At 44.4% G+C, this 25,048-nt stretch overlaps 1 protein-coding gene across 32 annotated transcripts in view; it reads left to right on the forward strand.

Annotated features, from left to right (window-relative positions):
• The window catches only part of ARHGEF7 (Rho guanine nucleotide exchange factor 7), a 191,828-nt gene that overhangs the window by 84,946 nt on the left and 81,834 nt on the right, over positions 1-25,048 (forward strand). For 16 of the 32 annotated variants that reach the window (XM_054447144.2, XM_054447141.2, XM_063651153.1 and 13 more), the window contains 3 exons: positions 7,688-7,772; positions 12,254-12,384; positions 19,898-20,099. In XM_054447144.2, coding sequence (XP_054303119.2) covers positions 7,688-7,772; positions 12,254-12,384; positions 19,898-20,099 — 418 coding nt within the window. Of the gene's footprint in view, positions 1-5,448; positions 5,508-7,687; positions 7,773-12,253; positions 12,385-19,897; positions 20,100-25,048 lie in introns of those variants that run through there. The other 16 variants (XM_054447148.2, XM_063651156.1, XM_054447154.2 and 13 more) reach the window with 5 other exon arrangements.

Consider the following 25,048-nt stretch of genomic DNA (forward strand, 5'->3'; position numbering starts at 1 on the left):
CTCCAGGGTTGGAAGAGTGATGCCTTTTGTCCTCACTTATATGAATAGGAAGGATACAATTTCTGAGACTCCCCATATCCTAGCTTCAGGAATAGCTTTTGTTAGGCCTGCTTTTCTGAGGAGGGGTGCTAAAATTCCATATAGTACCCCTGCGACAGGGCTTTGGGCAAAATTTTGTCTTTCTGATTGGTGAGCCCGGGTGCTTAAAGAAGGGAACAGAGTCCTGAAACTAGAAAAGCACTAGAGACAGGGAGTGGTTTTTAGAAGCAGGACTAGCATCAGAGAAGAGAGGTGAGAGGAAGTTTGTCTGACATGCATTAGGACCTAGGAGGCAAGGCTCAGGAGAGATAGGATAGATGGGTGAGTCTTGCTTGGGCGACATGACTTTGAGAGTTCCGCTCATGGCCATGGGGTCAACTAGCTTGTTGTTGGGACCCCGGAGTTGAATGGCTTTCCTCTCTGTTGACCCTCGGCTCAGCCTGGAAGTACAGGAAAAGTGGAAGCTGGTTCCAGGCAAACCACCACTCCCAACTCTGAAGAGTCAGGGGTTGTTAGCCCTTTCCCAGAAAGCCTGACACCCGTGTCTTTAGTCTGGCGGCCGCGCTAGTCACTTTTAACTGGCCGACAGGTGCCTGGTATTTAGCCCCCGAATTCTAAGGAAACACAGGACAAAATAGCAAGCAAAAGGGTTCTGATGATACTCACTGCTTGGTGATTGTCCCATCTGGGTCGCCAAAATGTGTCCGGAATTAGGTCCTTCTGGTGGGTTCTTGGTCTCGCTGACTTCAAGGATGAAGCTGCGGACCCTCGCGGTGAGTGTTACAGTTCTTAAAGATGGTGTGTTTGGAGTTTGTTCCTTCAGATGTGTCCAGAGTTTCTTCCTTCCGGTGGGTTTGTGGTCTCGCTGACTTCAGGAGTGAAGCTGCAGACCTTTGCAGTGGGTGTTACAGCTCTTAAAGGTGGCGTGTCCGGAGTTGTTTATTCCTCCTGGTGGGTTCGTGGTCTTGCTGACTTCAGGAATGAAGCTGCAGACCCTCGTGGTGAGTGTTACAGCTCATAAAGGTAGTGCGGAACCAAAGAGTGAGCAGCAGCAAGATTTATTGTGAAGAGCGAAAGAACAAAGCTTCCACAGTGTGGAAGGGGACCTGAGCTGGTTGCTGCTGCTGGCTCGGGTGGCCAGCTTTTATTCCCTTATTTGGCATTGCCCATGTCCTGCTGATTTGTCCATTTTACAGAGTGCTGATTGGTGCGTTTACAAACCTTTAGCCAGACACAGAGCTCTGATTGGTGCATTTTTACAGAGTGCTGATTGGTGCATTTACAAACCTTTAGCTAGACACAGAGCGCTGATTGGTTCGTTTTTTAGAGTGCTGATTGGTGCGTTTACAAACCTTTAGCTAGACACAGAGTGCTGATTGGTGTGTTTACAATCCTTTAGCTAGACAGAAAAGTTCTCCAAGTCCCCACCCGACCCAGAAGCCCAGCCAGCGTCACCTCTCAATATCTCATTGGCCAGAGAAAGTCATGTGGCCAGGCCTGCCCCTGCCTGTAGGAAGCTGATGGGCATCACTGGGCTGGATGTAGACTCCTCCTCGAAGGGCAGGGGGAGTGAATGAAAGCAGCCATACTGTCTGCTGCAGTGAGCCTGGGTTAGAGAGGCAGAGGAAGTTGGAACATAGTGTACTGAATGTGAAAATTTAAGTTTGGGTCAACATCAGCTCTTAGAACTTTTGTCTGCTGAAGCCTTTTTATTTTACAATAATACTCTTTTTGATTGAAGCTGTCCTGGAAACCACTGTGGATATTTCTGCTAATAGTCATCCTCTGGTCAGAGGTTTTCATATTTGGGAGCACAGGTGACTATAAGCTCCCTGATGTTACCTGTGCATACATGTAAGGTTACCCTAAGGGCCTTATCGTGCCAGATGGTTGCTGGTGACCAGCCGAGCCCATCTTCCTCACGTCCAAATGAGTCCTCCTTTTGTCAGGTGTTAGTTCAGGAACTAAACTTAATAATAAATGTGGCTGCTTTGGTGCAACCATAAAATGAGGAATATGCTAAAATAGACTTCCTTTGGAGGCATGGCAAAAATTAAGGCTGGAAGTTGAGTCTGGGCCAGATTGTAGAGCCTTCCATGACTGGTTCCAGCACCTTTGGCTTCAGTTTCTTCTGTGGGGTTAGGAGTTGGAGTGCTGGGTGCCCAGGAATAATCAGCCTGGGCCTAGAGACTGGACAGCAGTGGGGAAGGGACACTAGAGAGTGACCTCCTGATATGCCTGTTACGGATGGTGGCCTTAGGTCCACATTTGCATGAGCTCACCCTTCTTCCTTTGTTCTGCTCCAAAGTCTGTACCTCCATTGGGAGCACATACAGTTTGTCACCCTCTCTGTGAAGCGCTTTCTGACTCATGTTACGGGTGCTTGCTTTCTGCCACCGTGGACTACTTGATGACTCCTCCTCCTCTTCCGCAACACCCAGGGCGACTTTTCCCTACCATCTTTCTGTGTCTGTGTACATCACCTCTCTTGGCCCCTAGATGGGAGGGGTCCTGACCAGCCTTGGGCTGCGGCCTCTCTGGGGAGAGCCCAGTGCCCTCCCTGCTGCGTCCTTCATTTTCCTCTCGGTCATCTCCAAGCCGAGCCTCCTTTCTCTGGAACCAAGTGTGGGAGATGCAGTTGCGGTACAAAGGAATGAATGCCCATTTGCCTTAACTCATTTTTTTTTCTCTTGTTGTCCTGTAGCCAGCTGCTGAATTCCTCACCACTCACCTTCACCCTTCTCTCGTTTTCTGTTCAGCCAGCTCCCTTGACCCTGGTGCTTCCTTGCTCGAAATCGTGTCTTTTTTTTTTTTTTGACAATACACTGTCAGAGAAATCCTTGAGTTTTACAACTGGAAGTGACTTTAGAGGTTAGCTGATTCAGCTTCTCTCCCTTCCCAGGTGAGGAACGGGACACCCACAGCTGTGTGGAGACTTGTCCACCCTGCAGGTGCCAGCTAAATCCTTCAAAATGACCTTTCCAAAATTAACGCCATGTTCCGACATAGCCAAAACTGTAATGTCTGTCATACATGGCAAGGTTAGTAATGATGTCTCAACACCATCTGATACGTAGTCTGTATTTACATTTCCCCAGGTGTTCTCAAGTACACTTTGTAGATGGTTTATTCAAAACGGTCCAGTGCAGGGCTCCTCATGGCATCTAGAGTCTCTTGATCCAGAACAGTCTTGTTTTCCATGGCCCAGAATTGTGGACAGACTTAATGTCTGGCTTTTATAGGTGCCCAGAAGCTGCTTGTTCAGTGAAGACACGGTAAAGACAATGAGGATGAGATACTGAAGACATTTTTTTCTTCTTTGGCTTGGGGGGATTTCCCTCAGTTGTAAATATTAATGAAGTTCAGCCTTCAATTAAAAAACCATGCCCTTGGTCGTCCTCCATGCCATTGTCTTGTGGACCTAGGACTTGATCCCCAGGCTTGTCGGCTTCTTCCGGTCTCTCCCCAGTGTTTGTCCAAATCCCCCTCGTCCCCCTTGTCCCTGTGGCTGAGGTTCTCCGACCTACGATTGCAGAAATCTTCCTCAGATAGTTTCTCTGCGTCTCACTGTTTTCTTCTATGGTCTGTATAATTTAACACCTTCTAGCCGTTCTATTTTATGCCCAAATTGCTTTATATATGGCCTGTGTATTTCATAGAGGGCAAGATAATTTTCCTAAACAGTGCCAGCTACAATTCAGCTTCCTAAGAAGCAATTTCTGGAAGGCATTGCAAGAGAAATGAGGTCCAACAAACATAATCTATGAGAATAGAGTTGAGAAAGTCATTGTACTTTGGGGCTTCATTTTATCTCTAAATGAGAGGGTTGACCTGTAAGTAATGTAGATGATTCTTCTCTCTGTTCAGGGGGCTTTTTCTTGTGGTTATTTTGCATTTTTAAAAGTAAGAGTTTTCCTTGGCAGAATGGAGTTATCTATAGGTCTGTTTTGATAAGCGAGATTTGGTGTGCCCTTTTCTTTTTGAAAGTGTGGGGCATTCCAGTTGCCGCTTCCTGTCCTCAAGCGTGTTCCCGTTTCCCTGGTGAGGATGAGAAGTCTGAGGTCTAAGGGGCCCAGTGCAGGGCTGTAGCAAGCAGGTGGTCAGGGACGCTCTACTCCGTAGACTCAGCCCTCTTCCTTCTTCCAGCACCGCCACGTCCTTCCCACAACGTGCCGCATTGTGTTGTGCGGTTTAGTGTTAGACCATGGGAACTCCCCTCCCCCCTCCCCTTTTAAGAAGGTATTTTTCTATCCTTGTTTGAATACTCTGGGCTTCTTTTATCCCTGATTTGGTATTGTATTTGATTATGTAGTTTCTGTTGAGAGTAAAATACCAAAAATAAGCTAAGGAATTTTAATGTTGGTTTTCTGGTGGAAAGCTGGTAGGATGATTTCATTTTGGGAGTATCGGATCATTGTACTGCACATTTAATTCACTTAAATGTAAAAGTAAGGGTGAGTGTTTGAAATATGCTTTTCCAAATGGATAGATCCTAAAGCATATTATGGGGTGAAGTGTGTCTGTGCAGCCACCCTCTTCCCCAGCATGGTGCCTGTGTGGGGAGGTGCAGGTGGCAGGAAGTGTGCCTGTGCTGGCGTTGAACCTTCAGCTGGGCAGGATTCCTAATGACCTTCCTTACCTCACCAGGAGCGCTTCTCACGCTTGGCTGTGTGTTGGAGTCACTTGGAGAGGGTTGGCATTTTGATTTGAGTCTCTGGACTCCAGAACACTGCTGGAGTATCCTGCCGTTTTACAGCCCCCCAGGAGGTCTTAACATGCAGCTCCTGCTGAGAATTGCTGCTCCTGAGGCAGAGGCTTCCAAAAGGAGGTCTGGAGACAATGGAATATGGTTTTGTACTTCCTTCCCTCTTGCTGCTCCTTGCCCTTGCCAAGAGTGGAAATACTTCTAAAGCACCCAGCAAGTCGTGGTGGGGAATGAATGAATCCCGTCTAAGACACTTGTTTTAATAACCCTAGGGAACAATTTAGTGTGCTAAATGTCATGGTAATTCTTATATACACACTGATTTACTTTTTGCAGAGAGATTTCTATAAAAGTTTTGAGACTTCCCTATTATTCCCATAGTACAAAATTTCTCTGTACTCAGATTTTTCTGTTTCTGTTTTTTTGTTGAATAGATTTCTATTTTAGGAAATAGTCTGTTATCTTTCTCTAGAGAAGCTCTTCAATCGAAACATTCTATTGGCTGAGAATGTGCATTTTCCCCCTCTCAGGGGTAAGGATTTGCCTCATCTCATTGTCTAGCTTCCTGTTGAGAAGTGTGGTGTGTGTATTCACTTAAACTCTGATGTCATATTGAAGCCCATTGGTGGGCAGTTTCAGCCAATCAGATGCTTCCTGGGTATCCAAGTAAGGAAGATATATAGTTCTGGAATAACAGGAAACTTCACATTTTTCACATCCTGTTATTCTGGGTTTTGTGACTTGCTGCTTTGCCACTATGAAGGTTAGTAGAAATTTATGTATGTATTTCTTTTTGTAGTATACAAAATTGACTTTGTAGTATACAAAATTGACAAAATAAAAAATAACTTGAATTTTCCAAGCTCTAAGATTAGATCTGTAGAGCTGAAAGACATTCAGATCTCCTATTTAAAAATGTTGTGAAGAAGAGAAATTTTATGTTTTGCATATAAGGAAGCTGAGGCCTATTTAATTCCTTTTTAAAAATGCAGCTTAACCCGTATTTGTTATAGATGGTTATGTCAGCCTAGATGCTGCTCTCATTTGAGTTGGGATTTCTTCTTAAATAATAAATATTACAACAAATGTATTCTGTATTAAAGATGATTCTAAAGACTATCTAAGGACTGTTTTTTAAAGGAAAGATTTAGCTTCATGAAATCAGTTATGTTTTGTGCTTTTTGTTAGAAATGGCATCGGTAAGCACATAGAATGCTTAGATGTGTTCACAGCTTTCCTTTTACGTTTTGTGGTTCCATTTGATATTTCCTTGTGAACTTTAAGAAAGTGACCTCTGGTTTTCAGCTCGTTTCTTGACTCTGTTAGTGATTTGGTGGGTTTTTCTCTTGAGGTAGTTTTTCAAAGTCTGGTTCTTCTTTTTTTATGTTTAAACATCTCATGACTATTTTTACTTATTTGAAAAATTACAGACAGAAGGCCTTTAACTGCAGATGAATTTTGAATAATACAGCAGGACTTTTTCACATTTGGCGTCACTTTTCTTAACTTCTCTTGGCGTGAGCTTCATTACAGCAGCATGTGGCGCTTGCAGGGTGGGTGGCTGGTTGGGTGCTGGTGCACGTCTCCATTCGGATGTCTTTTCACTGTGCACCAGCCCCTGTGCTGGGTGTTGGGAGATGCACAGTCTGCCACTGCAGCTTTTTTAGTCTAGGGAGGCCTGTAGACATATACCATCAAACTGTCATGACACATGTTCTGGGGGAGCCTGGCTGGGGACCTGACCGGGTGTGGTGGGGGCAGCCAGGCTGTCAAGGCAGGGCTGTGTCAGGAAGCAAGATGAATAAGGATTAGCCAGGAAAGGGAGGGGACCGAAGGCAGGAAGAGGAAGAAGTGGGGCTTCTGGCAGGGTCTGCTAGAGGTATGGGGAGAGGGCAGGACTGACAGGAGGAGAGGACAGCCCTGGAGAGAAAGTGGGGCCCTTGTCCACTGATGCTCATTTCCGGTAATCTCAGTTAGAACATGTGGCAACAGGATACACGTTTTGCTTTTTAAATATATCTTTCTGTTATTTGCACCTCTGAAAGAAATTTTTTCTTAATTTTTCTGGAACATAGTTGTGGATGATTTCACTGTTTATCTTTGCTTGAGGTTATTTGGTGATCAGAAGCCATATGTAGTCTTTGGGCAGTATCTGAGATGAGAGCTCTGTTTGTTTTGACATGGCTGTGTGTGTGCACATGCGTTCTGGATTGTAGTTGCCACATACCCAGGCAAACCAATGTGCTTTACCTTTCCAAGCTCCAGGATGGGTGGTGGGAAGTGCCTGCCAGTGGCAATGTGACCAGCTCCATCATGGTCCCAGGGCTCTAGATAGCCCTGGATTGGAGAGGATGCAGTTGTGGGCTTGCCTGGTTCTGGCCTCAGAGCTCTAAGGGTGGTGGTCTCTTGTCCCTACCCCTTTCCTTTCTGGGATCTGCTTCTCCTTTCCTCCTTTTACCCTCACATCCACTCTGCTCTCTGATGTCCACATTTTCTTTTGCTGCTGTTAGCTTTGGAATCGACTGTCATTTTCCCTTATTTTCTGTGGCTAGGAAAGAACATCTGTAGCACGCCTTGCCTGGGGCCTCTGTGTTAATCTAAGGAGAGGAGGATTGCGCAAGCACGGCTGCTTGCTTGCTGAATGCCAGCAGCCCACCCCCACCCTCACCCCTGTGAATGAGCTCACACTCCAGAGGGGCAGGGGCGGGTGTTGGGTAGGGAATTGGCGTAATGCCGAGGGGGGACCCTGCACCTAAGTAAGAGAATTTTGATTGGATTCTTACCTCAGGACTGAGAGACTGAGCGTGCTGGTCTCCCTGTCGCAGGTTGTGCGGTCTCCTTAGGATTTCAGGCTGAGCATCGTCACGTTGCTGGGAGAACTTAGTTCATCCTGCACCCAACATAAGACTCTACTAATTTTGCTTGTTTAATTTTTCCTTTCAGACGTTTGATGCAAATGATTTGTATCAGGGGCAGAATTTTAACAAGGTCCTCAGTTCCTTAGTGACTCTAAATAAAGTAACAGCAGGTAAGACTCTTTTTTATTGAACTCGAGGGGTGGGAAGACATACGGGCTGACACCTTTGGTTTTCTTGTTTTACCAAAGCCAGGGGAGCGCTACTGAATTTAAAAAATAAGCTTTTGTTGCATTACATTTTGATCGTTCCTTTTGCTGTGATATTTTATTTGCCTTGTTAGAACAGAATCTTCTTTAAATGTTCTGGTATATATCAGGTGTTTTCCTTTCTGTGGGTGGAGAGATTTCTCACCTGAAGGTATAGCAGGAGAAAAGTGTCTAGTTCTCATGGGAAGGCTCATGGGCTGTCTTGGAGCTAGAAGCACCTTTCTCTGAGTTTTTATTGAGTGTATGCTGGTTAAAATTTGTATCTAGTGAACATAAGTTTCGATCTGTGACCATGATAAGGGAGTGGCTTGTGGATTGGCCTGTGAAGTCCACACTACCTGTCCAGGGCTCCTGAGGGCTGTGGCACCCAGGTACCTGGTGTGTGTGGTCCTAGCCCCCGTTAGTACTGAAGTGGAGAGGAGGTTTTGGGGACATGGTGTGCCCCTCTCATGGGCCACAGCGAAGACAGGAGTTGTTCAGACAGGGTCCTCTGAGGGAAGGTGCATGTTGTCCATGATGCCGAGGTCCCCGGAGGAAATGCTCCATGAGCCCTGAGGAGCTCTTTCTTGGATCTCTGTGTGGCTCAAAAGGAAGGAACTTTTTAGTTGCTTTTTTGTTTTATTAGAGTAATTTTTTTTTCCTATTTACCTTCACGGATGTTAAATATCAGATTTGTGGGGGAAAGTGACATGTCCTTTTCAAACAGAAACCTCTTGAGTTTATTTTATCAGGGTCACTTCTCAGTTTCGTCTGGCCCTTCAGAGAGGGTATACTTGCCTCACTGCACATTGAGGAGAGACTGGGGTTATGCATGCTTTGGGGCTGTAGTTCCTGGCTCTGGGAGGCTTCATCGGTGGTGCAGGGACTGTCCTTGGTGCTGCCTCCCAGCGCATGTGTGCTCTGACTGCTGTCTGGAAGCTGCTGCTGCTGCTGATGCCCCGGCGAGAGGCACTGGCCCCCATCCCTGGGAGCAGGGGCAGACCCCAGGCAGAGGTGTGGCTGTGGCTGCGTGTTCACAGCTTGACTTCTGAGGTTTTAAAGGACTGTTCAGATGAAAGCATCTAGGAAACAAAAATTTAAATGGCAGGATTATGAAGATGGATGTAACTAATGAAAATTGTCACATTATTTAATGCCTTCTTTGTCTCTACAATCTAAAAATGATCCTTTTAATATGAACAAACAATAAGAAAATCACAGCCGGGTCAGTGGCTCATGCCTGTAATCCCAGCACTTTGGGAGGCCGAGGCAGGTGGATCACGAGGTCAGGAGATCGAGACCATCCTGGCTAACATGGTGAAACCCCGTCTCAATTAAAAATACAAAAAAATTAGCCAGGCGTGGTGGCAGGCACCCGTAGTCCCAGCTACTCGGGAGGCTGAGGCAGGAGAATGGCGTGAACCCGGGAGGCGGAGCTTGCAGTGAGCCGAGATTGCGCCACTGCACTCCAGCCTGGGCGACAGAACGAGACTCCGTCTCAAAAAAAAAAAAAAAAAAGAGAAAAAGAAAAAAAAGAAAATCACTTATCTAAAGTTATGGATGACATTGAAAAGGACATACATTTAGAGTGGATCACCGGAATTTAATACAAGAAATACTGCAACAGATGATGTACAGAAGTGGCATATTCATGTGTCCTGACCACATGGGGGATCTGTCTGCAAACTCATATTCATCCATGCCTCAGAGTTTTGAATTATTTTTTATGGAGACAGGGTCTTGCTCTGTCGTCCAGGCTGGAACACAGTGGCGTGATCTCAGCTCACTGAAGCCTCAGCCTCCTGGGCTCAGGCAGTCCTCCCACCTCGGCCTCCTCAGCAGCTGGGTCTGCAGGTGTGTGCCTCTGTGCCTGGCTAATTTTTACATATTTGTAGAGATGGGGTTTCGCTGTGTTGCCCAGGCTTGTCTTAAACTCCTGAGCTCAAGCTATCTGCCTGCCTTGGCCTCCCAAAGTGCTGAGATTACAGGCTTGTGCCACCGTGCCTGGCCTAAATGATGCGCCTTATAATTAACGTAGATCTCTGTGGCAGATGGGGCAATAGCACAGATACGTAAAATCTACAAGTAATCCTTAATTTGACTCTGCTCCCATTGAATACTTTTCTAGAGGTTGCTCACAGGAGCAGAAGATAGTAACTTTGAATTTCACTGTAGATGTTTTCTCTGCCTTTGTTGTAAGTGGGGTGCTAATTAGGAAGAAGTGGCTTTAGAAGATGGCTTTAATTTGTACACAGTCTTGGGATTGTCAACCGTCTAGGTTTGAGATGGTAGGATTTACAAGTAAATAAGAGAAGTCAGAATCCAATAGCTCTCGGGCTATTGGTTTTTACCTCTACCTTATGGAAATGTATTTTGTATATGTTCTTGGTATCATTGGCTATGTGTTAGATGTAAAATAGATAGCTTTGTTCTTTACAAAGACACATTTGGAAGTTACCACATAAACGTGGTACTTTTAAGCTTTTAAACTGTAGGAATGACCCCTCCTAAATGGAAGAAATGTTTTGCTTTTCTGTTTGCCCTTTGTTTTTGAAGTCAGTGGGAAGGCAATGCCCGTACCCTTTTCTTTTTGAGACAGAGTTTCGTTCTTGTTGCCCAGGCTGGAGTGCAATGGCATGATCTTGGCTCACCGCAACCTCCGCCTCCTGGATTCAAGCGATTCTCCTGCCTCGGCCTCCCGAGTAGCTGGGATTACAGACACGCACCACCACACCCGGCTAATTTTGTATTTTTAGTAGAGACGCGGTTTCTCCATGTTGGTCAGGCTGGTCTGGAACTCCCAGCCTCAGGTGATCCACCCGCCTTGGCCTTCCAAAGTGTTAGGATTACAGGCATGAGCCACTGCGCCCAGCCTCGTTTCTTTCTAGATGTCAGCTTTGCTTGATTGGCAAACAGTAAGACAACTGCAGCAGCCATAGTACTGTGGACATTCTTGGGAGGATTGTCATTGTCTTTCTGCTTCTGTCTCTTAAAATCATATGTGTTCTCAAGGCATTTAGTTGACTGTAACTGGCCTTTTAATTGGATAGAAGAAAGCTTGGTGATGGGGAAGTACAGAATGTCTTCAGGATGCCCTCCTATGAGAATTTCCTGGGAGGCTGGGGCCAGCAGAGCACTGCAGACCATGGCAGGGAGCCCTGTAGAATTTGCTGGAAATGCCCTTTTAGCTGGTTTTGTGCTGCGGGTTGCCTGAGACCCCTGTGTTCTCAAGTAGAATGTGCTCTATAGAGATTACTCGTAACCTGCCCTCAGCAGGTCCTGGGAAGTGTAGGGTGTGCGGGTGACCTGAGAAGAATTTTAAGACCATTGGGGTAGCAAGCCCACGTCTGTGGGGTCAGGCAGGTGGCGTGAAGGGAGGAGCTGGATGGAAGGGCATGGGTGCTGGGTCCTCTCAGGACAGCCCCTGCCCAACGCTGAGCCAGCTTTACCTGATGGGATATAGACCTGGTGTGGCCACATCCTAAATGTGTCAAGAGCAGTGGGGAATCTGGGTTTTTGGTGATACCTTCAGACTTTTAGATGTTGACCATTTAATTCAGAATTTTATCAGATACTGTGCAAGCCAATCCTAACACCTGCGAGGAAGCTGGGACCTGGAGACTTAGGGTTGCTTTCGTGGAAGGCTCCCTGGAGTTTAGGACATGGCCGGGCACGTGCCTCTCAGAACAGCGATTTTCCCAGCAAACTTTTTCACAGCTTCGTTCTCTCTTTTTTTTAATTGAGTCACTTTTAAGAATAAATTGCTATTATTTGTTTGTTGGTTGGCCTATGTGGAGTGTCTTATGAAGGGGGATCCGGAGAATAGAACTAAGCCTCTTACTATCTGTTTACTTTGATTCTGTCAGCAACTTCATGAGGTGAGTAGAGCCTGTGCTGCCTTAGTGTTGGGGAAATAATCCTCACAGGGTTCTCTCTGGCTGAAAAATACACCGGAATTTTCTCTTTTAAATAAGAGTCTTTTCTTTCTGTTGCTTATTGCATGACACATCATCCTGGAAAAGTGGGCACGTGGTGGTGATGCGTTGGAGAATCAGTACTTGGTTGTTCTCTGCTCCATAATCAAATTTGAGAGGCTTTTTTTTCCAGGTGAAGGGAAAATCTTAAAAAGTTATAATACATTTCACAAACTTTTGAAAAAATTATACTAGAGAAGAACTGATTAATAGTTATCTCCAGATAATTTCTGGAAAGGTAGTTGGGGAATGAATGCAAGTCATTTATGTAGCAAATAATTTGTTCTTTGTTTTCTGCATAAATGGGCTGCTTTGTTGTGGTCTTTTGGTGTGTCCCTCTGTGCTGCCCTAGTTTTAAAGTCTAGTGTGTAGTGTGGGTGCATGGTATCAGGCGCTCTCAGCTCTCTTTTTCTGTGTGCATGCCCTTTGCAGACATCGGGCTGGGGAGTGACTCCGTGTGTGCCCGGCCCTCGTCTCACCGCATAAAGTCTTTTGACTCCCTTGGATCACAGTCTTTGCACACTCGGACTTCAAAACTGTTCCAGGGCCAGTATCGGAGTTTGGTAAGTTTGAGAGATTTTGTTACTTAGATATGTTTGGGAAGGATATGAGTGTGTATGGATATATCTGGGAAGATACGTATGCCTCCATTAATGGTGTTAAACAGGGTGAAGGTAGCTGGACTTTGCCTCCGTTGCGCCTGTAATCTGGTTTGGCATTTGCTCATTACCAGATGATCCAGATATTATGCTTAATGATTGCTTTTGAGAAACTCATTTGTTTTTAGGTTGTATTGCAAGACTCATGACTCGATATCTGGAGTGATGCTGCTTTAAAAAAACACACCCCTTGTCACTTGCATGGCATTATCAGCTATGCACATGTACAGAAATATGAGAATAAGAAATATGTATGGAAAAGTACTGAGCTCTGTAAAGAAGAGATGGTTAAAACTAAAGAATCTGGCTTTTCTTCTCTTCATGAAAGCATGGCTTAGTGTGCTTTACTAAGTCAGGATTTAGGTTACAGGGGAGGGAATCCCTTAGAATGACTGATTGGGATGCGGAGAAAGAAACTTAGATGATCGAACAGTTGTTGTGGAGAGTGAAAAAATACTCGTTTAAAAATGCTCAGTATACAGGCTGTGAGTAAAGCCCACGGAATGTAATAGTGAAGTTGAAAATGAGAAACTCAAGCAGGGTTAAAGCAGGGCTGCCTGGAGAGTGTTGGGGCAGAGCCAGGGCTGCCACTCTGCAGTCCTGCACCCTTCTCTGCGCTGCAGCTGGCGGGCAGTGACTTTGATTGGCTGCTGGGGATACCACTGTTTTCTCGGCGACAGTACATTACTTTGTTAGAAACATAGTGATCTTGTGAGTCTAGAGAGAACCCTATTCTAGAGTCATGAAGGGTCCATGAATTTTCCTCTGCCTTAACATGGGAATATTGCTGAGTAAGCTGATGGTGGTCCTCAAGAAATAAAAGTTAATTTAGATAGAGTCGTGTTTTGTAGAAGGAAATAAATTAGAGTGGTTTATGAAGCATGTGTGAAAAATGGAAAGATACGCGAGGAATGTGATTTTTATGTTTCTGACCTTTTTGAACTCAAGCTCGCTATCATTGCTGTGTCTCCTCTTAGAGGACCCCCGAGGGCTCTGACTGCTCCAGGCGTGGTGGGCGGTGGGTTGCGTGGCCTGAGTGCTGCAGTCCTCACAGCAGCCCCGAGAGGCCTGGCTGTTGCTGTTTCCTGCTTCGCAGGAGTCTGTGCTGGAAGAATTCTGTGGACTACCATTGGGAGCATTAGGATTCCAAGTTAAAGAGAACTAAAGAAACCACTTTAAACACACTTGAAATTAGCTCTGTAAAACACATGAGGAAAACATAAGAGAAATCAGCTCGCCTTGGGTAAAGCTGTGATTTGCTGTCTCACCCATTCACTGGTGGCAATTTTCATCTGATTTTTTCTTTTTGAGTAGAGGACTGGATTACAAATGTATACTTTTAAGTAAAATAAAGTTAAATGTAATTTTGGTAATGTTACTGAGATCGTAATAAGTATTGGATTAATTTTTCATTAGCTGCTGAAATTTCATTATACTAGAAATAGACTTGCACTCTCTGACCTGTGTGAAGTCTTTTTGGGGCTGATGTTTTGATTGGGTGCTAGTGAGCTGCTTTCTCTTTGATGGAATGTGCAAGACCTCTCTCAGCCATGCTAGGTAAGAATGAGTGTTTCTTTACCCTTAGGTTTTTCTGTGTGTAGTTTATCAATAGCACTTTGTGGTAGTTTTCTTGGATTAAAAATTAAGAACTTATCTTGAAACAAGAATGGCCTAACATTCCTTTGAAGCTGGGCGGTGGATGCATGGAGGGCCACCTGTCACTCTCTCCTTTTGTGTGCATTTGGACATTTCCATGATAAAAAGTTAAGCTAAAAGGCAACTTGCAGTTTCTTGAACGTCAGTTTTGAGATCATATTAAACCTAAGCTTTGAGATTGCGTAAGATGCTTCCATCCCCCAGGCGAGGATCTGTGTTCTGAGGGGCTGGTGCTCTTTACGCCCCTTTGCTCTTGTGTTGCTCCTTCATTACCCGCCTCCCTTTCAGTGTAAGAATGTGTCCTCCAGCCACCACTGCAGTTGCTGGTTGTTTTTATAAGCTTGTTTTTCATCTGTGAAACCGTCAGCACCCTGCCTCGGGACAGATTTCCTGTCTCGGGATATAGGCAGGCTTGAACAGTTTGATGTTGCGTTTACTGCTTTGCACTGCAGTGGAGGTTTTCACTTGTCTGCAGTGCCTCTCCACCATTCCAAGGAAAGAACAGTCAGGGGAGAGTTCTTACCCCCTTCCAGAGGCTGAACTAAACCGAGCTCTTTATCCAGTTCGGCTCTGTGATGGGCCTCGGTGGTGAAGAATGTGGTAGGTGCCAGCTGTAGATTTAGGTATGGTTTTTCTCATAGATAAGGCATGAGTTCATACTTCACTCTTTGATCGACACCGCTGGAATTCCTGGTGTCTGCTGTGCTTTTAGGCTTCAACTGCTGGCTGCTGATAGGTACAGCCTTGAGTGCTGAATGCTGTTCTCAGAGTTTAGGGATGGCGTTTGTGAGGTGATTGTCCCCATCATCCTTCACTTCTGGGAGAGGTGACTTGATTTCTTAAAGTGCTGCTTCTGCTTCTGGAAACCAGGGACCTGGACGTCTGGCACAGTCCTGATGCTGGCAGGTAACCTTGGCTTTGGACCAGTCACCGAGTGTATTTCCAAGACATGCAAGAAATTATATCCAAATGTATTGTACACATTGTTAAATATTTTCATATACCATATTTTGTCAATTCGAAGACTTCTCTTTTTAAGTCATTTTACCACATCTGGAAGTACGTGTATCTTACAGTTGATGGTATGCCATAATGTAATTGACAGTATTTGGTGGAATATAAAGGCATTGTCTAATTTTTGGCATCTTATATTGGTTGACATGAGGAAACTGAAGCTTAGAGAAGATATTTACCCAAGATCACAGCACTCAGAAATAGTAAAGTTGGAGTAAAAATTGTGTCTCAGTCCTTTGGCAAGCATTTCTCCTTCTGTAAAGGAAATTACAGGTGCTCTTAGAGAGTGGAGGAGAGGGTATTGTTGGTGTGAAGCAGCACTCCAGAGTGTCCTGGTTTTGGATTGTTAGGGTAATTTCAGAACATGGGATACAATAAAGTAATCAGGTGATTAATATGCAAGATACTGATGGGTGGTGCTTCGGCTCCAGGCATCAGAAAGAGGCCGTTGAGGAGCATGGTGGGCCTAGATGACTGTGCCCGGCCAGGTCATGTGTTCCTGGATGGAATCTCTTTTCCCTTTGGGTTAGGGCAGTGGGGGAACTATCTTCACTCCCCTCCAGTTACTAAATTTTATTGACATGTAACGTACATAGAAAAACAGTTCATGTGTTGTGTGTATACAGTGTGATGTATTGCATGATGAAGTTTTATACATGGAACATTCCTGTGTAAGCAGCACCCAGATGAGGAGGCAGAGCATGACCAGCCTCCAACTCTTCGATGGAGCTTGTGTTCCCCAAGGTATCTGCTATCCTGATGTCTGATGGTAAAGATGAGTTTTATCCATTTTTGTATTTTTTTAGCAATGGGATTCTGTGGCATATCCTTTTTTTGTTGTTGTTGTTGTAACGACTGGTTTGTTTTTCTCAACTGAATGATTTAGATTCCCTTAGAGTGTCATGTTGAGTCCAGACAGGTAACAAGCTGCAGTTTCAGGAGAGCTTTTTAAAAAAGTGAAAAAACCCCCACAATGATAAAATAGTGACGAAATACATCTCTTCCAGCTTCCTGTAACACTATTGACAGTGAACGGAGCCCTCACTCAGCTGCCGTGATTTTAGGCTGAACTTGGTAGTATAGAGTGTGTAGTTGGAATATAGCCTTTTCTAGGACACCCTTTTCCAGCCAGTCCCATGCATCTTGCACTCTGATGGAGCACTTCTTGGCATGTTCTAAGTAACTTATCTTGAGAGTAATAGGCAGAAGGAACATTACAGAGCCCACATGTCCTTCAGTGTAATGACTGCTAAAGAATGGAGGTATGTTGCATTGCGACGTTTCACCTGGATACCTGGATCTGAAACGGCTGCCTGCCCCCGTACCTTTCCTTGGATTCCCCGCTCTCTTAGACGCCACCGTTTCTTTCTGGGGTGTTGCATTGATGAAGTAATGTCAATAGGCGTGCCTCCCTCACCCGTGCCTTGAGTGTAGAGCGTGCCTGCATTTGCACACTCACGACTGTGAGGTGCAACGCCGCTGCCTCTTGATCATACCTCATCTCCGCTCTGCTTCCATTCAGTCTTGCGCTGGCCTCAGCCCTGGTGCTGGCTGGAGCCTCAGAGCTAGCCAAGGGTGACCCCGGGCACCTGACCTGGGAAGGGGCCTGCTGCGCCTGTGTTGCTTTGCTCACCACAGTTGTGTTCTGGCGTTGGAGCTGATCTCCAGGGTGCATGCACTGTGAGCCTGTTTTCCCCAAGGCCAGCGTGCCCAGGTGACGTTGGATTACTCACAGGAGAGCATGGTGGCAATCACAACAGACAGCTAGTGAGTGGAGATGGTGGTTTGCAAAAAGAGAACTTGACATAGCACAGTGAACTCAGGTCACGTTTCACCACACAAGAGCAAGGAACACGACAGTTTCTGGATGGGATCTTCAGTTGCAGTGGCAAACTTGACCCTGCCCCTTGTTGGTCACAGGGCCCAGAGAGCTTTGTGTCTGCGCTGGTAATTGTTTGCTGGCGCTTTTGTTGCCAAACACTGAAGAGAGGCTTCTTGATTAAATATGAAATATGCATTAAGTATTTCACTTATGAATTTGAATTACTAAATACATATTTATAATTAATACTTAATCTGTAAACACATTTAAATAGATAAGTATGAAATATTTTTGGAATAATATTACAGCTGCTCCTTATTGAGGATCGTTGTGACCTCTTTGCTTTGATGCTTTACTTTTTAAAAATGTTTTTTCAGTGATTTATACATGCACTTAAAGTCAGGTGATTCTCTGAGACCTGCTATTAGGAAAAAACACAGGGACGGCCATTTTTAATTTTTTTCCACTTGTTCTTTTTTTGTTTTGATTTTTATGGTACATAGTTCATTTATATTTATGGGGTACATGAGCTGTCTTGATACAGACATACAATGCATAATAATCATATCAGAGTAACTGGGGGCGTCCGTCCCCTCTAGCATCCATGACTTCTGAGTGCTGGTTCTTAAGGAGTGCTTTCTAACGTGGATAGTTGTTAGTTTGGTGTCCTGCGGGGCTGAGGGAGCGATCTTGCTGGAGGGTTGTATTTGGCTGTCTTGCTCCTCTGTTGGTTCTTTGTAGGTATTTGCCTGTGTGTCTTTAAATAAAGTGCCCTTTTTTTTTTCCTTAAAAAAAAAAAAAAGGTGATATCAATGTGGGCTCCACAGAGAAAGAGGGGCTGGTGCTGTTTTCCTCCCCTGGCCCCTTTACCTGCATAGGTGCCTAGGCCTGTTGCCCCCATGGCTGAGTTCCACCGTGGTTTCACTGAGATCGATGCTCAGGGTAACATGACGAGCGAATAATATTCAGAGCAGAGCCACGTTGTATGCTATGACTGTTCTTACCTTCCTAATATTTTGTTTTCGAGAATTAGTAATTCTCGTTTCTTTGTTTAGTTTTCTGTGTACGTTTTGCAGGTTGCAGGTCTAGTCTTTTGCGTATTTCTAAGGGTCTCTTTGACATTCAAACACATTATTTTTTTCTCTTCTCTTCCCGATTAACGCTCTTGGAGCCTGTGCCCTACTTGAATCTCTCTTGGTTGTGAGCCAGGCTGGCCGCACAGCTGCTGCCTCTGAGCCGCCTTCTGTTGTCACCTGGGACACTCCCCCTGACTGTGTAGATCTCCTCTGCCTCTTTCTCTTCAATTTTTTTGTTAATTCACCTGTTTTAGAGAAGTACATTTTTAACTCCTTCAGAAAGGGGTGCGTGGGAGGTAAATTTTTGAGATCTTGTATATCTGCAGGTGTCTGTTTTATTAATAACTTTTTTGTCTTTAGTTTTCAGAAGTTTAATTATGGTATGAGTTGGTGTGAATTTCTTTAGGTTTATACTAGTTGGGGTTCACGCAGGTTCCTGGATTGGTATATTTATGTCTTCTGTCAAATTTGGGATATTCTGAGCCATATTTTCTTACCCTGCTTTTCAGCTCTGTCCTCTTAGACTCAGCTTCTGAGACTGATACTGGTGTTTGAAGTTCTGTTATTTCGCACAAGTCCCTGGGAGTGAGTGTTGCTGGATTGGGGGGTGATGACTGGCCTGCTAGTGGTGGAGCGGGGGCTGTATGTCAAGAAGTGTGGGGGGTCTCAGGCCTTCCCTGTGGCTGGGTGGAGGGCAGCGAGAAGCCAATGTGGGCAGATGGAATCACCTGCTGCCACCTGGTGGGGATAGAGGCCTGGACACTGCTGATGTCACTGGTGCTCCCTGGAGCTCTGGACATTGTGTGCAGTCTGTGTGGACACTGTGTTGCAGGTGGGCTGGGCTCACTTGCCGTCAGTGGTAGGGAAGAGGGGTGGGCCGGGGCTGAGGTCTGCCAGGCGGCCCTTTTCTTGCTCCTGTGCTGGCACGAGCAGGCTTCTCCTGGGGTTGTCAGGCTGTGCCCTTTGGTAGTTCTGCATCTCCAGCCTCTCCAGAGCTCCGTCCGGGGCAGATGGAAATCAAAGAGGCCCCAGCCCCTCTGCCTTCTTCTTTCTACCTTTCAGAAATCTGAAAATATGCACAGTTTCTGAGAAAAATGCAAATTAAAATATGAGGTACTATTTCTTCTTGTCAGTTTGGCAAAAATAGAAACGTTTGGCAATATTGAGTGTTGGTGGAAGTTTGAAATAAGCACTTTTAGATACTGTTGGTGGGGATGTTGCTTGGTGTAGTTTGTAGAAACTTTTTGGAGGACAATTTAGAAAGATGTATTAAAAAGTTAACTGTAATAAATAGGTCTTCTGACCAGAATTTAATGTATAGCTTGTTTACAGGTGTATTCAAAGATAGACATACAAATATTTTTAATGCAGCCTTGTCTACACAAGGAAAGTACTATATATGCTATCTGGAAATATACTGGAAATAATCTAAAAATCCACTAATGGAGAGTGGGCTCCATAATGAATGGCATAGTCATATAGCATAACATTAAGTGTTATGTAAGCACCAGTAAGTACTGCCAGATAAATAACCATGTTGTCTTAACTTTTGTGACTTGTGGAGAAGTGCGTGTAGTGTGACTCTGTCTCTGTGTACACGGATGTGTCTGATTAGGCATCACGGTGGCAGACCCGGACCTTTGAATGCTGTGAAGAGGGTGTCCTGTGGGGCTGGAGTGGTGCTGGTGGTGGCCATGGGGCACTGGAAGGGAGGAAACTGAAATTTCTCTAAATGTTTTTCTACTGTTGGGCAATTATGCTACCTTTGTACTAGTAAAGTATAATCCATTTTATAATGAAGTAGACTGTTCTTGGTATAATTTTTCTCCCACTTTTCTTCCCCTTTTAGGACATGACCGATAATAGCAACAATCAACTGGTAGTAAGAGCAAAGTTTAACTTCCAGCAGACCAATGAGGACGAGCTTTCCTTCTCAAAAGGAGACGTCATCCATGTCACCCGTGTGGAAGAGGGGGGCTGGTGGGAGGGCACGCTCAACGGCCGGACCGGCTGGTTCCCCAGCAACTACGTGCGCGAGGTCAAGGCCAGCGGTAAGTGGCCGAGCCTGGGCTGTGTGTGGCTTTTTGCGATGAGCAGAAAGAAGTAAATGTACTTGACATAGCGTTTACTCTCCAGCTGGACCTCTGCAAACGACCTGGTCTTAGGATACAGTTTTTTGTTAGATGTAATGGATTTTCACCTCAGCCCTACATTGGAGCCCTGGCATCAGGGGCTCTAGTTACTAGCCAGCATTTCCTTTCATCCTGGCATTTTCCAGACGTGAAGAGAAACATCTCGAATCTTTATCGTTGCAGTTTTACTGTGAAAGAATTGATCTTTTTTTGTTTTTTTTTAAGAGCTAGTGTCAGGACTTGGAGTTGGCAGTCCGCAGGCTGTGTTTAATTTTTGTGACTATGGGTGGTACTTTTGGCAGTGGTGTGCAGTGAAGTAATTTGTGTCATTTTCTTTGTACTAGTGATAGTATTTTACAAATGCATTGCTTCCTTATGTTTTGTAGTTGTTCACATTGTTTCACTGACTTTCCGATTTTGAGGCTTGTGTTCTTATGAAAGAATAGTGATCCTCGGCACATGGCTATGGCTGCCGGGCTGTTGTGCTTCTTGTGGAAGCGTGTGGGTGGGTGGACAGAGGTGGGGGGTGGGATTTGTTAAGGGAGCAATCATGTATGTAACTTTACTTGCATCCTGCCCTGTAGTTGAAAAACACCGTTGTATACTACAGTTCCTCTGATTCTGCTGGGGAAAGAGTGACTTACAGAGAATAGCTGATACACAGGGAGGTGTGGAAAGAACGTGATGTAAAATTATAGCTCTGTTCTAGGGCTTGGGTGACTGAGCCTCAGAGCCACAGGTGTTTCATATGGAAAATGAGGATGGTAGTTCTCCCTTGTGACGTCTTGTGGGGTTGAATTGTTAAGGTTTGTACTATGTGTATGGAGTCTGGCAGAGTAGGAGCTCAGGGAATGTTAATGGCTGCTATTAGTTTTCTAAGGTGGCAAGAAAAAAATATTTACAAATGGGAATATGACAATTTTGATGTAAAAATATTCTCTGAGTGACCTCAGAAGACAAGTATTTTAATAAGGCAGATGGCAGCCCTTATTTGTAAACTTCTCTGGTGTTGGAATTTTTAGGAACAACACCTGCCTGTTCTTATTGTGTGTATACGTATACATATATATAAAGCAGTTTGCCATTTTTACCAGTTTTAAGTGTACTGTTCAGTAGCACTAAATACATTAACAGTTTTATAACCATCACCACCATTTATCTCCAGAACTTTTTCTTCTCAAACTGAATTCTGTTCCCATTAAACAGTCCCCATTCCCCTCCCCAGCCCCTGCTCTCTGCCATTCTGCTTTCTGTCTCTGAATTTGATTACCATTGGTGCTTCATGTAAGTGCAATCATTTTGTCTTTTGACTGCTTATTTCACTCAGCATAAAGTGCTCGAGGGTTTTCCACGCTATAGCATATGACAGAGTTACCTTCCTTTGTAAGGCTGAATAATATTTCATTGTATGTATGTACAACATTATGTGTTGATGGGAACTTGGGTTACCTTCACCTCTTGGCTATGTGAATAATGCTGCTAAGAGCATGGTTGTGTAAGTATTTGAGTCCTTGCTTTTCAGTTCTTTTCTGTGTATACCCAGAAATGGAATTGCTGGGTCAGATGGTGGTTCTGTGATTAAGTCTTGAGGAACTGCCATGTGGTTTCCCCCAGCGGCTGTACCACGTCACATTCCCACCAGCAGTGCACAAGGTTCTGCTGCTTCTATGTTCTCGCCAACTTGTTTTTTTTTTTTTTTAAGTAATAGCCATCCTGTTGGATGTGAAGTTGCTACTGTTTTTTGTAGTTGTTAATAATGATAATTTAAAAGGCAGTATTTTTTATTATAATAAATCGACTTGGGCAGAATTTTTTTCTGGCTGCTTGTTATGTTCCAGTTAATGTATAAAGTACTTTCCGTTTGCAACTTCAGTTCTCCTCATAACCCTTGAAGACAAGTATTGCTGGGATATTAAGAAGGGGGTAGGTTACAAGTACATGACATCCTTTAAAAAAATCTGTTCATGTGTAGAGCCCGCTGAGAGCGCGGCACTGGCACCATGCTGAGGGGTGGAAATGTCAACTTGACAGACACCACTGTTAGGAAATGCAGTTTAGTCTGTGACTCAGTTGGATGGCGCTGGCCTGCGTGAGCCTTCCTGGAGACCTAGGGCTAGGGCAGGTCCGGTCCATCCTGTGAGCCCATCTCCTAGCCCAGCCCCATCAGTTGGAGAGATCTTTCTCCTGGGAACCAATGAGAGCAGCCCTGGGCCGAGAGGCCTGAGATGGCGCCAGTGGACTTTCCAGGAGGACACTTAGCCAGGGCAGAGGAAGGAGGGCCTCGTTGCTCACCTTTGCCAAGGAGAGTTGAGGTTACAGAACTGCTAAGTGGGACGCACCTTTGGAGTAGGGACAGACGCTTGTTCCAGCTGGTCTTTCTGACTTTCTTTAATTCTTAAGTGAACTCCTCCTTTAAGTGTGAATCCTGGACCGACTGAACCACCACAGTAAGAGTGCAGGTGAGTGGGGTTTTACTTTTCATGTATTTCTCCTTGTGGATTTTTTAGAAGTAACCCAGAGTAAGGAAATTAAACTGAAAAGATGGGGTTTGTGGATCTCAAAATCCTCTCCAGTTGGAAGTGATTTTCAGACACATTTGAATGTCATCAGTGTCATCTGCCGTGGGAATTTGTCTTGCAGCATGCTGTTACCCCTGATAGCCCACAGGAAGGCATCGTGAGCCCCCGCTTTTGAGTGGACTATGGGCCCTTGAGCTGGCAGGAGCAGAGGACCCCCTCCAAAGGACCAGCAGGGCGTGTTTAGAAACATGGCTCTCATGAGGAACAGTGCTCTCACTTTGTTCTACCCGAAGCCACTACTCATGTCTTAGGCGTGTCTGAGCATGTGTGCGTGCCCGGTTTCAACATATGTGCGTGTACGTGGTGTGTTGCCATCAAGGAGCTGTTTGCAGGGGCCACATGGAATTCATAGGTGTATTAGGGTGCTTTAGAGGGACAGAACTAGTAGTATTCTCCTATTAGTTATATATATAGATACAGATAGATATATAGATAGATACAGATAGATATATATATAGATATCAAGGGGACTTTATTAAGGGGAGTTTATTATATATACATGTTATATATATATAAAGGGGAGTTTTATATATATATAAAGGGGAGAGATATATATATCTACATATACATATATACATATACATCCCCCTATTGTGGGACCTTGTGATCATGTAAGTTAATACTTAATAAACTCCCTTTCATATATATATATATATATATATATATATCTCCCCTTTATATATATATGTATCTCCCCTTTATATATATATAACATTATATATAATAAACTCCCCTTAATAAGCCCCTTGATATCTCTATCTGTATCTATCTATATATATACAGCTAATAGGAGAATACTATTAGTTCTGTCCCTCTGTTCTGTCCCTCTAAAGAATCCTAATACACCTATGGATTCATATATGTATGTATATGTGTACATGTACATATATGTGTATATGTGTACATGTACATATATGTGTATATGTATACAAGGTCCCACAATAGGCCATCTGCAGGCTGAGGAGCAAGGAGAGCCAGTCCGAGTCTCAAAACTAGAAATTGGAGGCTGATGTTTGAGGGCAGGAAGCATCCAGCATGGGAGAAAGATGTAGGCTGGGAAGCTAGGTCAGTTTCGCCTTTTCACGTTTTTCTGCCTGCTTTATATTTGCTGGAAGCTGATTAGGTGGTGCCCAGCAGCTTAGGTGGGTCTGCCTTTCCCAGTTCACTGACTCAAATGTGAATCTCCTTTGGCAACAACCCCACAGACACACCCAGGATTAATACTTCGTGTCCTTCAATCCAATCAAGTTAGCACTGAGTATTAACCATCACAATAAGTTTTGTGCCAAACTGAGACCTAAGTAACTTTGGAAAATTTCCCTTTTTTTCCGCTTATTTTTTAAAATTCAAGAAATGTAATTTTTGAGCATATTAGTGATGCATTTGCTAAACTTTATCTGATGGTTGAACCAAGGGAATAACCTGTCCCTGTTGTTCTCTAATTACCTAAGCATATTGTATGGAAAGTCATGCTAGTTTTATTTTAGTTTATTTATTTTTAATTTTATTTTACTATTTTGTTTGGAGATGGAGTTTCACTCTTGTTGCCCAGGCTGGAGTGCAGTGGTGCTCACTGCAACCTTTGCCTCCTGGGTTTAAGCAATTCTCCTGCCTCAGCCTCCCGAGTAGCTGGCATTACAGGCACGTGCCACCATGCCTGGCTAATTTTTGTATTTTTAGTAGAGATAGGGTTTTACCATGTTGGCAGGCTGGTCTCAAACTTCTGACCTCAAGTGATCCACCTGCCTCAGCCTCCCAAAGTGCTGGGATTACAGGCGTGAGCCACCACGCCCAGCCCAGTCTGAGTTTAACCGTGGGCATTTGAGGCAAGTGTGAAACCACATTTTTTACCGTGTTACTTTAGAGCAGTTAAGAATAAAACTCTACGATCACAATTACATTTCAGTACAGCAGACTTCCCTCTCACCTCTGGCTTTGTTTAATGTGGTTACAATTACCTGCAGTCAACCGTGGTTCGAAATAAGTGGGAACAATACAGTAAGACATCTTGAGAAAAGAGACCACATTCACATAACTTTAGTTATAGTATATTGTTATAATTGTTCTATTTCATTATTAGTTGTTGTTAATCCATTATTGTATCTAATTTCCAGATTAAACACACATAGGTATGTATAGATAGGAAAACATGGTGTATATAGGGTTGGTATATATACAGAGATATAGCTGCAGTTTCAGACATCCAGTGGGCAGTCTTGACGGTACCCCCGTGGATAAGGGTGGGCGGCTATATTGCATTTTTTCCAGTAGTTTACGTGGCTTTCTGAT

This window comes from Pongo pygmaeus, chromosome 14 (assembly GCF_028885625.2).
Source record: "Pongo pygmaeus isolate AG05252 chromosome 14, NHGRI_mPonPyg2-v2.0_pri, whole genome shotgun sequence".
NCBI classification, from domain to species: Eukaryota; Metazoa; Chordata; class Mammalia; order Primates; family Hominidae; genus Pongo; species Pongo pygmaeus.